Source organism: Myotis davidii, unplaced genomic scaffold (genome assembly GCF_000327345.1).
Source record: "Myotis davidii unplaced genomic scaffold, ASM32734v1 scaffold698, whole genome shotgun sequence".
Taxonomy (NCBI): Eukaryota; Metazoa; Chordata; class Mammalia; order Chiroptera; family Vespertilionidae; genus Myotis; species Myotis davidii.
In genome coordinates, this window is record NW_006290032.1 from 226239 (window position 1) to 240468 (window position 14230).

The 14230-nt window shown below is 54.3% G+C and overlaps 1 protein-coding gene across 1 annotated transcript in view; it reads left to right on the forward strand.

Annotated features, from left to right (window-relative positions):
* Positions 1-14230, forward strand: part of ANK2 (ankyrin 2, neuronal) — a 154136-nt gene that overhangs the window by 60334 nt on the left and 79572 nt on the right. Inside the window, exons 13-16 of the mRNA XM_015563371.1 lie at positions 1431-1817; positions 1953-2051; positions 9152-9250; positions 12876-13073. Coding sequence (XP_015418857.1) covers positions 1431-1817; positions 1953-2051; positions 9152-9250; positions 12876-13073 — 783 coding nt within the window. The remainder of the gene's footprint in view (positions 1-1430; positions 1818-1952; positions 2052-9151; positions 9251-12875; positions 13074-14230) is intronic.

Here is a 14230-nt window from a genome sequence, read left to right on the forward strand (position 1 = left end):
CTTCCTGCATGAGCCCTGCCCTGGGCCCAGGCCAGGGAGGAGCCTGCAACCTAGGTACATGCCCTTGGTCAGAATTGAACTCGGACCCTGCCATCTGCAGGCCAAGGCATTAGCCACTGAGCCAAACGAGCTAGGGCAGGATATGACATTTCTTAGCCCTCCAGCAGTGGACTTTCCTATTTTCTCCAGGAGTGTGGTGAAAACCCCTAGATCACCTTATTGGATTCTTATTACCCAAGTTACTAAGAATATTACCAGTGGCATCAGGGAGCTTAGCCAATGAGCAGTCAGAAAAGGTGTTTCCTCTGTAGTTCACACCTAAAGCCCCTGGCCCAGGCTTGGGGCCTGGGCAGGGGACCCCCAGCCCCCTCCAATCACCGGCTCGGCCCCTGGCCAGGCCTAAAGCCTTGGGGCCTGGGCACGCCCCCCCCCCATCTCCCTCTGATCGCTGGCTCGCCCCTGCCCAGGCCGGCTGATTGGCTGGTGGGCATAGTGAAGTGACACCAATTTGCATGTTTTCTTTTATTCGTGTAGATTGCGACTTAATATGAAGTCTTGTAAGTGCGTCTGCTTACATTGCTCACCCACAGCCCATACCAGGAAATGCCTTCCGCCCTGGGAGGAGCAGGCGCTGGGTCAGCATGACCTCGCGCCTCCTGCGAGGGGCGGGGCCAAGAAACACTGGCTGGCGCTGTCCCCACGGTCACCTGCAGGGCACATGCTCCCGTCCCCCACAGGGATCCACATTCACATAGAAATATACTCAGTACAGCACACCGGAGGAAGTTTGGGGACACATTTTTCTTTTTCTTTATATTTTTATTAATTTCAGAGAGGACGGGAGAGGGAGAGGGAGATAGAAACATCAGTGATGAGAGAGTATCATGGATCGGCTGCCTTCTGCATGTCCCACACTGGGGATCGAGCCCACAACCCAGGCATGTGCCCTGAGCGGGAATTGAACTGTGACCTCCTGGTTCATAGGTTGACGCTCAACCACTGAGCCACGCCGGCCAGGCACATTTTTATATAATAGCCCCCAATTCCTACACATGACCTCAGTGTCAAAAGTTCAAAAGTGCCTTAGACATCACCACATTCCTCTGCCTCTGAGAGATCTCTCCTTCCCATTATTCCAGAAACACTCCACACTTTTCTTAAAAATATTCATGAATTTAACAATCATTTCTTCATAAAATAGGTTTCATGAACCTGTCTTACAACTTCTGCTAAGATAACTTCCTATACACATTTTAATATAACATCAGGATAGAAAAAACTATCCACACAAATCATGCTTTCTGCTCATTGGCACCTCCTCCTGGAGAAAGTGGTAGCAGATCTCAAACACTGATTGTAGAGGCAGTCATGGCCTTGGAATTTTAAAACCGATGAAGGGTGTTTACGCCTAAGATGTGGCCTTTCATCAGAAAAAAACGTGCTTATCTCCAAAGCACGTGACACGGTTCATCGCCCCCCTCACGTCTCACGGCCCCTTGTCCTTCTCTGACGAGTTGCCGTGTTGTTGTGGGCGCTTGTTTCGGTGTCCACACAAGCAGGACCCCACACAGCCGCCCCCACGGGCACGCCCAGTGCTCACTGAAGGGGCAGAGCCCTCAGGACACAGCACGTGTGGCGATGCGGTCGGACGCCGTGTCGTGCATGCCCTGCCTGAGTGGTTGCGCATGTCTCCCACTAACCGGTTGTCTTTTGCACAGAACGGCTTTACTCCACTGCACATTGCCTGCAAGAAAAACCGCATCAAAGTCATGGAGCTGCTGGTGAAATACGGGGCTTCCATCCAGGCGGTCACCGAGGTAGACACGGTCCCGGCTTGTCACGACCCCTCACTCCCCCATCTGCGCCCCCTGCCCCTCACTAGGCCGCCGATGGAGAGCCGGGCGCGTGCAGGGGAGTAAAGCTGCTGTCGTGTTGCTTTGTTCTGTCCGCAGTCGGGCCTCACGCCTATACACGTGGCCGCCTTCATGGGCCACCTGAACATTGTGCTGCTGCTGCTGCAGAACGGCGCCTGCCCAGACGTCACTAACATTGTGAGTATGGCCAGCAGGGCTGTCCGCGCGTCCGTCTGCTCGCGGCTGTGAAGAGAGAGCTGGTGCGGCTGGTGCAGGGTGATTGTAGGACTGAGCCGAGTCTGCGGGGAGGGAGGGTCGCTGGTCCTGGAGCGTCCCCACGCGGTGGACGCAGCCCACGCTTGGTCAGAGCTCGACTGACTAAGGGCGGGACAGTGAGCTCCGGGGGCTCGCTGCGCTGGCTGGACGGTATCCCTGGCGATCTCTGTGCAGGTTCCAGCCAGGCCAGTGCGCTAACCAGAGAGGCGGAGGCTGCTCTCGCTGTAGCCACCCGGGCCTCAGGGACGCGGGTTTCCCACCTGCTGCCCCGCTTGGACTCTGTCTGGATTTGATTTTGTTGGTAGAGGGCGCCCTCTCTGACCTGGGGAGTTACATCCCATTTCTCACACACCTGGGAGGCAGGCTACCCCCAGACAGCTTGCTCTCTGCCAGGAACTCGGCCCCTGGGACTCCCGCACCTCGGCTCGGGGCCTCTGTGTGGGTCCTTGTCTGGAGTCGCCCTTGAGACTCTGTGATCGCCGTGCGCTCACTCCCTCCCGCGGGCACAGGGCACCACCGTGCAGGGAGCTCTCGGCCCGGGCTGCTGAGGATGTACACGGGCAGCAGAAACAGCTCTGCCCCCACGAGCATCTGTGCTCAGGGTTAAAAAGACCCGTTACCAAAGGCAGTGGGTCCAGAGAGTTGCTGGATGTTGGTGTCTGTCCCTGTGAGGCGGGAAACGATGTTCATTCCTTTCCTTGTGTCTCCTCTCGCGTCCCGGGGATTTGTGTTTGATGGTTTCTGTGAAGTGCCTGGTGTGCAACAAAGTCCACGTGAAATACGTGTATTTGATTTTAAATGTTACACAATAGTCCCTCTTCATATTACCGACATAGGGAGCATAAAACGGTCCCAAAATGGAAATGTAAAGGCTGCGTTTACCAGTGTCCCTCCCGCTCGTGAATGGAGCCGTGCAGACCACTCACCGACAGGTCCTCCGTGCTCCCACCGGGCTGCGGGCTCCACACGTGTGTCCCGACACTGCAGGGTCCCAGGAGAGATGACGATACTGTTAATGATCACGTGACGACAGTAACAATGCCAGCACATCTATGAGATGCGTGACTGACACCTCCTGAGGCAGTCTTTTATCTCGGGGAGACTTGCACAACCCTCAGAGAGAACCCCTCTGAAATGTTGGTGTGACTCCGTGCTTCTCCGCCGACCAGTTTCAAATAGCTTGGCAGCTACGGGTTCTCCACAGCGCTGTCCTCTCCTCTGCAGAAACACACTGCATCGGGACGTGCAGCTTTCCACAGAGACAAACAAAACCACAACGTGGACATGTCTCAGGTTCCTAAAGACTTCCACATTTGGCAGCTGCAGTACCACACTCTGACTTCCATCTGTTGGTCAATATAGAGGCCTTCGGTTGTTTCATCTTCTCACGTGTCCATTACACTCTCCCCCTCAGCTCCCTCCAAGGACGTGCTTGTGAGGCGGCTGCTGAGGGAACCCTGCCCTCGGCTGCCCTTAGGCTCTGTTTGTTTTCACTCGGGTACGATGTGCTCTTCAGGGAGAAGACACCAAGTGGGCAGGGTTGCAGGTAAATTACAGGACTGCCAGTTCCACTGGAATTTCTGGTAAACAATAAATAATTGCTTTTTTAAAAAGCGTTTTTATTGATTTTTTTTTTTTAGAGAGAGAGGGAGAGGAAGGGAGAGAGAGAAACTTTGATGTGAGAGAGAAACATTGATTGGCTGCCCCCTGTATGCACCCCGACTGGGGATCGAGCTTGCAGCCCAGGCATGTGCTCCGACTGGGGATCGAACCAGCCATCTTTTGGTGCACATGCTGAGCCACGCCGGCCATGGCCGAGTCATTGTGTTACTGTAAGTGTGTCCCTCGCATGTCCGAGACACACCATGCTGACGCATTACCGCCCCTTGTCCGGAGGGACCCGGAACCGGCATCCTGTTCTGTTACTTGCCAACCCGCAGCCCACAGTTCCCGTGGCCTCGTCACTCTCGGGATGGGAGGTTTAGCTACGGGTCCCAGGTCCTGGGGGTGATGAGGTCACTGCATGAAACTGTCTGCTTGCTGTGCCAGCCTGGGTCCCCCCTCTTCATATATATCTTTTATTTAACAGACATTTTTTAACCGCCCAGAGCCTCTGTGTGCTGCCTGAACTTGTGTTGCCCTGTTGGATGCCAGGCTGTCTGTCCCTCTCTGACGCTTCCGACCGATGCAGCAAGCGGTCGCTGTAGCTGTCAGCAGAGTCGGCTTTAACACCCAAAAGGGGCATGCCGCCAAGCACCTGCTTCGGCCGTGAGCGCGCCCATCTCTGCCAGTCCTGATGTATCTGGGATTTCACTGCACGCAGCCCCTCAGCCACACCTCCTCCCCACAACACTCACAAGCGCACTCATGTCCAGCCGGCCGTGGCCACCGGCTTCACAGGGTCGAAGACCACGCCTCGTGGGGCTGTCCAGAGGACAGGGCTCTGTTAGCAGATCAGTGGATCCCTGGCTGAGTTCACGCTGCATATTAGGGTGAAGAATCCCCCAATCCTTACAGTTCATCAACTGGAGATAAAGAAAACAGGCATGTTGAACACCCTGAGGTGTGTGATAACAGATGGAAGCTATGATTAAACTCTACACACCCTCTCTCACTTTCTTATTTAAACTTACGCTTACACAAGGGTAATGCACTTGGAAGAGGTGAGGGAATTTACAGTTCAGGTCGGCTTCCCCAAAGCCATCAAGTAAGAATCAAACATGATCCCCAGTGGCAGGGGAGTGGCCGTAGATGTCTGCCTAGATAGCTTATCTGTGAACCTAACAGTTAATACTTTAAATTTTCTATGTAACTATCCGTTTCAAATGTGCAAACACCATATAGATCACTTATTCTATATGATAAAAGCCTAATATGCTATGTGTCTGGTCATCCAATTGGCCAGTCAACCAATCAAAGTATAATATGCTAATGATATGCGAAGACCGCTCAACTGCTCGCTATCAGGTGCACTGACCACCAGGGAGCAGATGCTCCGACCAGTAGGTTAGCTTGCTGCTGGGGTCTGCCCGATCAGGACTGAGCAAGACGGGCAGGACATGCCCTGGAGCCCTCCCGTGGTCCCTCCCCGGCTGGTCAACCTCCTATGTTCCCCCCAGCCCCAACTGTGCATCAGTGGGGTCACGGCTGGCGAGCGCAATGGTGGTGGAGGTAGCCTCTCCCACCTCTGCAGCAGCCAGGGGAAGTGGGCCAAAGCCGGCAGTCGGACATCCACTGAGGGCTCTTGGACTGTGAGAGGGTGCAGGACGGGCTGAAGGACCACCCCCCTTCTCCAGTGCATGGATTTCATGCACTGGGCCTCTAGTCTATATATATAAAAAGCCAGCGACTGGAACGCTGTAACGACTGGAACCAGTTGCTATGATGCCCACTGCGGCCAGCAAACTGGCCTGATTGTGGGTGGGGCCTGTGGCCAACCTCCCGAGACCCCTCCCCCTGGCCAGCCCACACCCAATTGCCACCTCCTCTACCCCAATAGGGGGTGGGGCCGGCTGGCCAACCTCCTGCAGCCCCTCCCCCCAGCCGGCCCCACCCTCAATCATCCCCCTTACACCAATAGGGGTTGAGGCTGGCCCACGAACCTCCTGCAGCCCCTCCCCCTGCCTGACCCCACCCCAGATTGGACCACCCCATCCCGATTATGGGCAGGGCCAGCTGGCCAACCACCTGTGGCCCCTCCCCCTCACTGGCCCCACCCCTGATGGGCCCCCACCATTCTGATCGGCCTACGACCCCTCCCCCCAGCTAGCTCCGCCCCTGATTGGCCCCCTCCTCTGATCAGGGGCAGGGCTGGCCAGCCAACCACCCATGGCCTCTCCCCCCGGCTGCTAGCTCCCGATCGGCCCTGTCCCCAATCTGCTCCCCCGCCCCAATTGGGGATGGGACCCGCCGGCCAATTACCCACGGCCTCTCCCCCTGGCTGCTAGCCTCTGATCTGCAACCCCACCCAATTTGGGGGCAGGGTAGGTCAGCCCACCGCCCACAGCCCCTCCCCACAGCCGGCCCTGTCCCCAATCTGCTCCCCCACCCCAACTGGGGGTGGGACCCGCCGGCCAATTACCCATGGCCCCACCTCCTGGCTGGCCCAGCCCCAATTGGGCCCTGATTGGGGCCAGGCCAGCTGGACCCCATCCATGCACGAATCTGTACACTGAACCACTAGTTTTATTATTAGAGGCCCGGTGCACAAAAATTTGTGGCTGTGCCCTCTCACAGTCTGGAACTCCTTGGGGGATGACCACCTGCTGGTTTGGGCTCACTCCCTGGGGGGATTCGGCCTAAGCTGGTAATCAGACATCCCTCTGGCAGCCCGGGAGCTCTGTCCCCACTGGGGTGCCTGGCCAGTCTGGGTGAAGGGCTGAGGGCCGTTTTCAGGCTGGCCAACCCTCCCCAGTGACAGAAGCTCCCAGCCTCTCCTTCTTTTCTTTTTATTCCTGGGATTTATTTACCTTCTATAATTGAAACTTTGTAGCCTGGGGCCAGCGCTTGGCTTCTTCCATCACCAGGGGCAACCAAGGCTCCAGCTCCATGGCCACGGCCAGCTGTAAGCAGGTATCTGGGTTTGTTTAGCTTCTATAATTGAAACTTTGTTGCCTGAGAGGAGCTTACAGCCGGCCAGGGTAGGTGGGAAGGAAAACCTCCTGCGCTCCAGCTCCGAGCCCGCGGCCTGCTGAAAGCAGGTATCTGAGGTTTGTTTAGCTTCTCTAATTGAAACATTGTTGCTTTCGGAGCTTAGAGCCGGGCCGCAGCAGAGAGGAAGCCTGGCTTCCTCCATCACTGGAGCAAGCAAGCCTCCTGCTCGCTTCAGCTGTGTGGCTGCCGGCCGCCATCTTTGTTGGCAGTTAATTTGCATATCCTGCTGATTAGCTAATGGGAAGCATAGCAGAGGTATGGTCAATTACCATGTGTGTCTATTATTAGGTAAGATGAGGGTATTGGAAATAGTAAGACTAGCATTTTCCATCTTGTCAGTAAACTGACAAATCTTGGCTTATAAAGTGAACATACACTCATTGTTGAGTAGGTGCTCTGGAGGCCTCTCTGGCTTACCTCCTGTTACGGAAATCCAATCTTGTCTCTGTGTCTACCACGATTAGCAAGATGGCTGTGCTGTTATCTGACCTAGAAATAGGATGGAGATGGGAGGGGTGTGTGTGTTTAACAGTTAGGAGACCTCAGCTTCCTCTGTTTGGAGACAGGCTTGACCTGACAAAGAAGACAAGTGAAAAATGGTGGTTGTCAGAGAGGAAAGGTCTTGCCACACATCCTAAGCCCGAAGATAGTGTTGCTGTCCAAATTGCACATAGTCTATAAAACAGGATGCTCCTGGCACGCTTGCTCTCCAAAGTCAAGTATATCACCAGAACATGAGGGCACTGGAGGGCCAGTGAGCCATTCATAAAAGAAAACATTAGAGTAGACATCCAGTTTGATGCTTTCAAAGTCAACTCATTTGAAATGAATTCCCACAACACTATAAGGGATGGAGTCTCCAATTACTGGGAATAGAACCCAAAGTTCACCTTAAATCAGCAGTTCTCAACCTTTGGGTCGCAACCCCTTTGGGGGTCCAATGACCCTTTCACAGGGGTCGCCTAAGACCATTGGAAAACACATATATAATTACATATTGTTTTTGTGATTAGTCACTATGCTTTAATTATGTTCAATTTGCAACAATGAAATTGGGGGTCACCACAACATGAGGAACTGTATTAAAGGGTTGCGGCATTAGGAAGGTTGAGAACCACTGCCTTAAATCCTCTAGGTCTGTGGTCGGCAAACTGCGGCTCACAAGCCACATGCGGCTCTTTGGCCCCTTGAGTGTGGTTCTTCCTAAGCCTTGGGAGTACCCTAATTAAGTTAGTAACAATTTACCTACCTATATAGTTTAAGTTTAATTTGGCTCTCAAAAGAAATTTCAGTTGTTGTACTGTTGGTATTTGGCTCTGTTGGCTAATGAGTTTGCCGACCACTGACCTAGGTTGAAGGGTTTCCTGCGCAAGGAATGAGAAGGAAGCACTCCTCGGGTTTGTCCGACTCCCCTCACCATGACCAACCTTGAGATTGGCTTAGTTACTTCCCGTGGCTACATCAGCCTTCTTTCTAGGGCTGGCGACTCAGTGCTCACTGCTAGTTCAGTGTCGTGCTCTTTTATGGCCAAACTTCATGGCTGAAAGTTTGCCATGTGCAGAGCTGCAGGTGATTTTAAAATAAGCTCTTTTTAAAAAAAGGCAAAACCTTGCTTTTAGTCAGTAATGAACAGGCTTCCCAGGGAGAAAATTCTCTAACCTCTAAGCTACCATTTCCTGATCAGTGTGGCGGTCGATGGGCCCGGGATGTGCGAGGCCCATGCCCAGCGCTGCCCACCCGCGGACGGCTCTGCCACCCCAGCAGGTTTCTCCAGTGACTTGTCATTAAAGGGCACATTACTAAAAGGCAGGGAACCTCCTGGGCAGGTCAGATTTGGTACAAACAGTCGCTGTCAGGTCTCCTAACCCAATCAGGTGAAAACTAGCAGTTTGTTTCGGATATTAACTTTGAACTCTGGGAAGGACCGACCTGCGCGTGGTGCAGATGGAGTGGTGGCTGGAGTGTGCTGCCTCGGCCTGCAGCGTCTGGACGTCCTCTCAGTAAAACGTGACCACGTTGGTATCACTAGTGGAGTGTGATCCTGACAGGTTTTACATTGAAAAAAAGCAACGACACATCACAAATTTAAATCCTGCCAGGTTGCTTACCACACTCAGCCTGGTGTCCCGGGCATTTGGGTAAGGTTGTTGGCTCATCATGGACTGAAAGGGCAAAGGAGTTGGTTTTATCCGTATGAAGACAGAGAAGACACAAAGCCGTGGTTGTCCAGACGGAGTAACAGTGGAGTGATTATGCCTTTTCATAGACTTCCTGAACTTTGGGTTTATTGCTGAACGTCACAGAAACGCATGTTTTATTCTTTGCCACCTGAGCACGGGCTCACTGACCCTCATGTCTTGTCTCGGCAGCGTGGGGAGACGGCACTGCACATGGCGGCCCGGGCGGGCCAGGTGGAGGTGGTGCGATGCCTGCTGCGCAACGGCGCCCTGGTCGACGCCAGAGCCCGGGTAGGTGCTGGGGCCGGGCCCCTCCTTCACGGCCCCTTCCAGGGTAGGTGCTGGGCCTGGACCCATCCCTCCAGGGTGGCACCCCCTCAGGACCCTTGCATCGGGCCAGAAGGAAGCGAGCAGCGAGTGCGGGCAGTGGGGATGCCCCCATTTCAGAAGCGTCAGCATTTGGAGAAATGTGCAATTCAGTATCTAAGAAACGCAGCCCCCATCACCATTTGAATAATGTTGCCTTGTGAGAGCCTTTGCACACACATCTGCTTGTTTCCACGCATTTGCATTTACAATCTGCTGCTGTGGAGGTATGCACAATCTCACCCATTTCTTCCCACCAACATGAATGTTCACAGACAGGCCTTCCCGTTACTTAGAAACAGGTTACAGTCAAGGGGGGCCGTGCTCCCCTGTGATGAGGTCACCCCTCCTTACTCCAGCTTTCCTTCTCTGTCTTCCCTCCACTGTCAGCAACAGAAGAACCTGGGCCCAGACACTGTTCGGTTGGATTTCCCGTTTCCCATTGTTCCTAACCCCCCATCCCCCGCCAGGCTGATGTCTCTTCCTTCAAGTTCCTTCCGACTGCTGCGGTCCCACCTTCTTCCTCACACTGGCCTCATCGGCAGTGTTTGTCCCTCTTTCTTCCGTGCTGTCCTGCCAACTGTCACACCAGTATCTCTGGGGTTCCCGGGAAGTATTTAGTCACTTTCTCTTCTTAAAAAAAAAAAAACATATCTATATCTATATCTAATCTGTCTGTCTGTCTGTCTATCTACCTACCTACCTACCTACCTACCTATCTATCTATAGTGGTTCCAGAGAGGAAGGGAGAGGGAGAGAGATAGTGTTACAGAAAAACTGGACCAGAACCAAACAGCGCTCTGAGAGTTTGGAGTTATACTTTATTCACCGCGGCGGGCTCAGGGAAATGAATCCAAATCTAAGCAAAGCTACAAGCAGAACTTCCCTTTTCATGGAAGAGCCAGCCCTTCGTGCGCCTGCTGGCGGCGGCCTTGAAAACTATACAGTTCTCATCAGAGAGAATCATGGATCAGCTGCCTCCTTCATGCCCGACACTGGGGATTGAGCCCACAACCTGGGCTTGTGCCCCAACTGGGAATCGAATTGTGACCTCCTGGTTCATAGGTCGATGCTCAACCACTGAGCCACACTTGCTGGGCCACTCTCCTTCTTCATCGTCTGACACACCCCAGCTCGAATGAGTCGCCTGACTCACTTCAGAAACTGTCCTGTTGGAACGAAGCACCCGCCGAGGTCTCTCAGATCTCGCTCCATGTTCAGTCTTCGCTGTTAGTTCCGAGGGTTAGACTTGGAAACCCTAATGCTTCTCCCAGTCTTTCTTACATCCTCTGACTCTGCGTTTTTACTGCATTTTCCCCCAGAACCAGGGGCAGGTGGGCAGCCTGGACAGTGCTTTGTCTTTGGATTGTATTGCCTTTCTCTCCATCGCACAAGTTAGTGCAATTGATGATCTTTGGTACCATCACTGGTACTTTGCTCTTAAATGTTTAGAGATTTTGTTATTCAAACTGTATTCTTCCCTGCCTTGGCATTTTTCTGTTTTGTTTTTCCTTAAAGACTATTTTTAGAGCAACTTTAGTTTTATACCAAAATTGAGTGGAAGGTACAGAGATTTCCTAAATGACCCGTTCTCCACCCCCCCCCCCCCCCCACACACACATATCAGCAACCCCACCACACGGTGCACTTGTCACAGCTCATGACCCCCATGGACACGGCGTCGTCAGCCGGAGTCACTGTTTGCATCAGGGTGCTGGGCAGTCTGTGGGTTTGGACATGTCCCTCCCACGGTGTCACACGGAGTCACTCCTGCCCTAACACCCTCCATGGCTGCCTGTCCACCTTCATGGGACGGTCACCTACACGCAGCTATTTTTACAGAAACTTTATGGTCAGTCAGTGCAACTTGAGGAGCATGAATTTCACTATTTCTACCAGAAATTGTGATAACATACCTAATCACTACTTTGTGATCCTTATGTAAACAGGGTTTCCCATTATCTCTCAAAATGAAAACTCATTATATTTTTCTATTTTCAAATTTTAATGTGTTTTATTTTTAATAGACATTTGCTCTTTTTCTGTATCTCTGCCAATTTTTTTATGTTGCTTATTTAACCTGTTATTCTTGCCTTTTTGGTACCACCTGAAATCCTTCCTCAAAACCACTGGCCTCGGGGTCTTTTCTTGGCAATACTGTAGCATTTCTGTCTGTCTGTCCTGGTGAGTAGCTGAGGGACCGTGGGTAATCTTGGAGACTCACTTAATTCCTCCTAAGCTTCTCCTCTGGAGAAAGGCCTGATGGTGGATCCTGTGCTTCCTCTCGGGCCTGCTTTGAGGATAGGGCCAGGTGCATCTCACAGGAGGCAGCTCTTGGAGGGCACAGGTCCATGAAATGCCCGTTCTGCCCACCTCTCACCACCGAGTCCACACAGTGCTGTCTCCCGTCTTCCTGTAGCTCCTCGCACCCCTGGGAGGGGCAGCATCCTGTGAGCTCCGATTCCGTCTCTCCTCTCCGTGTGTCCTCAGCTCGGGGGCCCAGCTTCTCCCTCCTCTTTGACTGACACGCCCTTGGCCAGTGTGCACAGACCTCATCCCATCACCGAGGCTACCCGCCCTTTCTTTTCACAAGAGAACAGTTTGGTCTGGTTCCTTAACACTAAACCTATTTCCCTGACCACACCTGAGAGCCAGGGGTTTCTGGAGCCTCCGCAGCATGTCCTGTGTCCTCACACCAGCCCCGTCCTCCGCTTCCCGGGGGAGCACTTGGCTTGCGTCAGCCCGTTTCCTTCCTGCCCGAGCTCCCGTGTGCATCGGGATGCCAGTCCCGGACCTGCACCGCGTCCTGGGACCTTTCCACGGATCCGCTGACAATGTCCCCTCTATCCTCGGCCTCTCCTTGACGCCAGGACCGCGGGTGGCCTTGGCTGGCCCGGCAGAGGGAGAGCCGGTTTCCCAGCATCCCTGGCTTTCTCTCGACCTGGTTCCCAGGCAATCAGCACCTTCTCCTAGTGAAACCGCCCGATGGAATCTAGGTCTGAGGGCTTCTGGGTGCGATTTCTTTCTTATTCAGAACCAAGGGTTGGTTTCTATTGAAATGTGAATGAGGCTGAAGCCTGGCCTGTGGGTGTGCTTAGAGAGCCACGGCCAAGATGAGGGAAGTACATACTTTAATTAACTAACCGATTAACTTACTTACTTATTTATGGGGATGACTGATGAATAAAATTACACGTTTCCGGTGTACAATTCTTTGGGACGTCATCTGTACATTGTACTGTGTGTCACCACACCAGGTCAAGTCTCCTTCCCTCACCATTTATCCTCTGCACCCTCTTCTACATCCCCTTCCCTCCAACAATAAAAGCTAAGGAAGAACCTGTGACCACACAGGTCACCTCGTAGGAAAATATAAAATAACTGCGGTCAGGGTAGTAATAATTTCCTTCAGAAAAAGGAAACCATGATGCAAATGATAGCGGCATTAGGGCTGCCTGGGCACTGACCTCTGACCTGCCTTGGGTTGCAGGAGGAACAGGTGGCACCGGGCTGCCCCGGGCACTGATCTCTGACCTGCCTTTTGTTGCAGGAGGAGCAGACGCCTCTGCACATCGCCTCGCGCCTGGGCAAGACGGAGATCGTGCAGCTGCTGCTCCAGCACATGGCGCACCCGGACGCAGCCACCACCAACGGGTACACGCCCCTGCACATCTCCGCCCGCGAAGGCCAGGTGGACGTGGCCTCGGTCCTTCTGGAGGCCGGGGCTGCCCACTCCTTAGCTACCAAGGTAAGGGTGGCTGCGGCTGCAGGAACCCACCAGCTCCCCTTCTCTGCCACGGACGCTGCCCAGAGGGTCTGTCTCTCTCAGGCCTGCGCGTTCCCACTCTTTGCGTCGGTGGAGAGTCGTTTCCTGGACGGTCGGAGGGCGCTGGGAGGGTCGTGTCCTCTCTGCAGTAGGAGGGGACCCTGCTTTCCAGGGGAGGCCTGTGCTGCTTTTAGGCAGCCGCCTGGGGCACGAACGGAGAAGGTTCCCATTGAGCTGGGGCACCTTCCCTCCTTCCGAGAGAAAATCTAGGCCGTGTCCCAAGAGGAAAAGAGTGAGACCTCCAGGTGCACGGAGCCAGGTGGCTCCCGAGGAGGAGACGGTAGCATCGGGCTGGGCGTCCGCATTGGCGAGGGGTTTGGTGCCTCCTGAGCTCAGGTCGCTGCATGTGCCTTGTGCGCTGCTCTCGGCTTCCGCCCACTCCCGCTCCTGAGTGGACCGGATCCACCGGAGCTCGGGTCTCAGGCCCGCCTGCAGAGCCGCGTTCTGACGTCATGTGGCTGCCCCCCCGCCTCGCCCCCCAGAGGACGTGGGTGCACCGGCCTGCACGCACCTGCCTTCACCCTGGGCTGGGCCAAGGGACGTCCTCTTCCCGATGCATCCCTTTGGATGTTTTCTCCCCGACGTGATTCATCCGGTTGGAAATGCCCAGCTTGGAGGGGACTGAGTGCGCCCAGCTCCTCGGAGTCGAGAGGGGACTAGCGCCGAGGGGTGGGGAGCAGACGGGGGACGCCCACAGCAGGGGGGTGTCTGCAGGCTGAACACCACCCCGAGTGCGGGAGGGATGCGGCTTCTGAGAGAGACGCGTGCACGTGTCCCGCACGGATGGGAGGATGGGCGTGAGCGCTGCCCCTCGGAGGGCCTGCCGGGGAGACCCGCCGGAGGGCAACCCTCGCGCCTGCGCGGAAGAAACAGCTGATTCTTCAAACCCGGAGAGTTCAAAGGGCCTTCAAAAAAATTAAAAAAATAATCCGAAACTGAGCAACATATACGAATAGAAATGACAACCTACCGGCCGGGCGATGGTTTCATCAGGAGGCGGCGGTGGGATTCAGGCCGGAAGCAGGGAGCGCAGCCCGGCCAAGGGGGTCGGTGGAGGGGGTGAGGCTGCGACCCTGAGG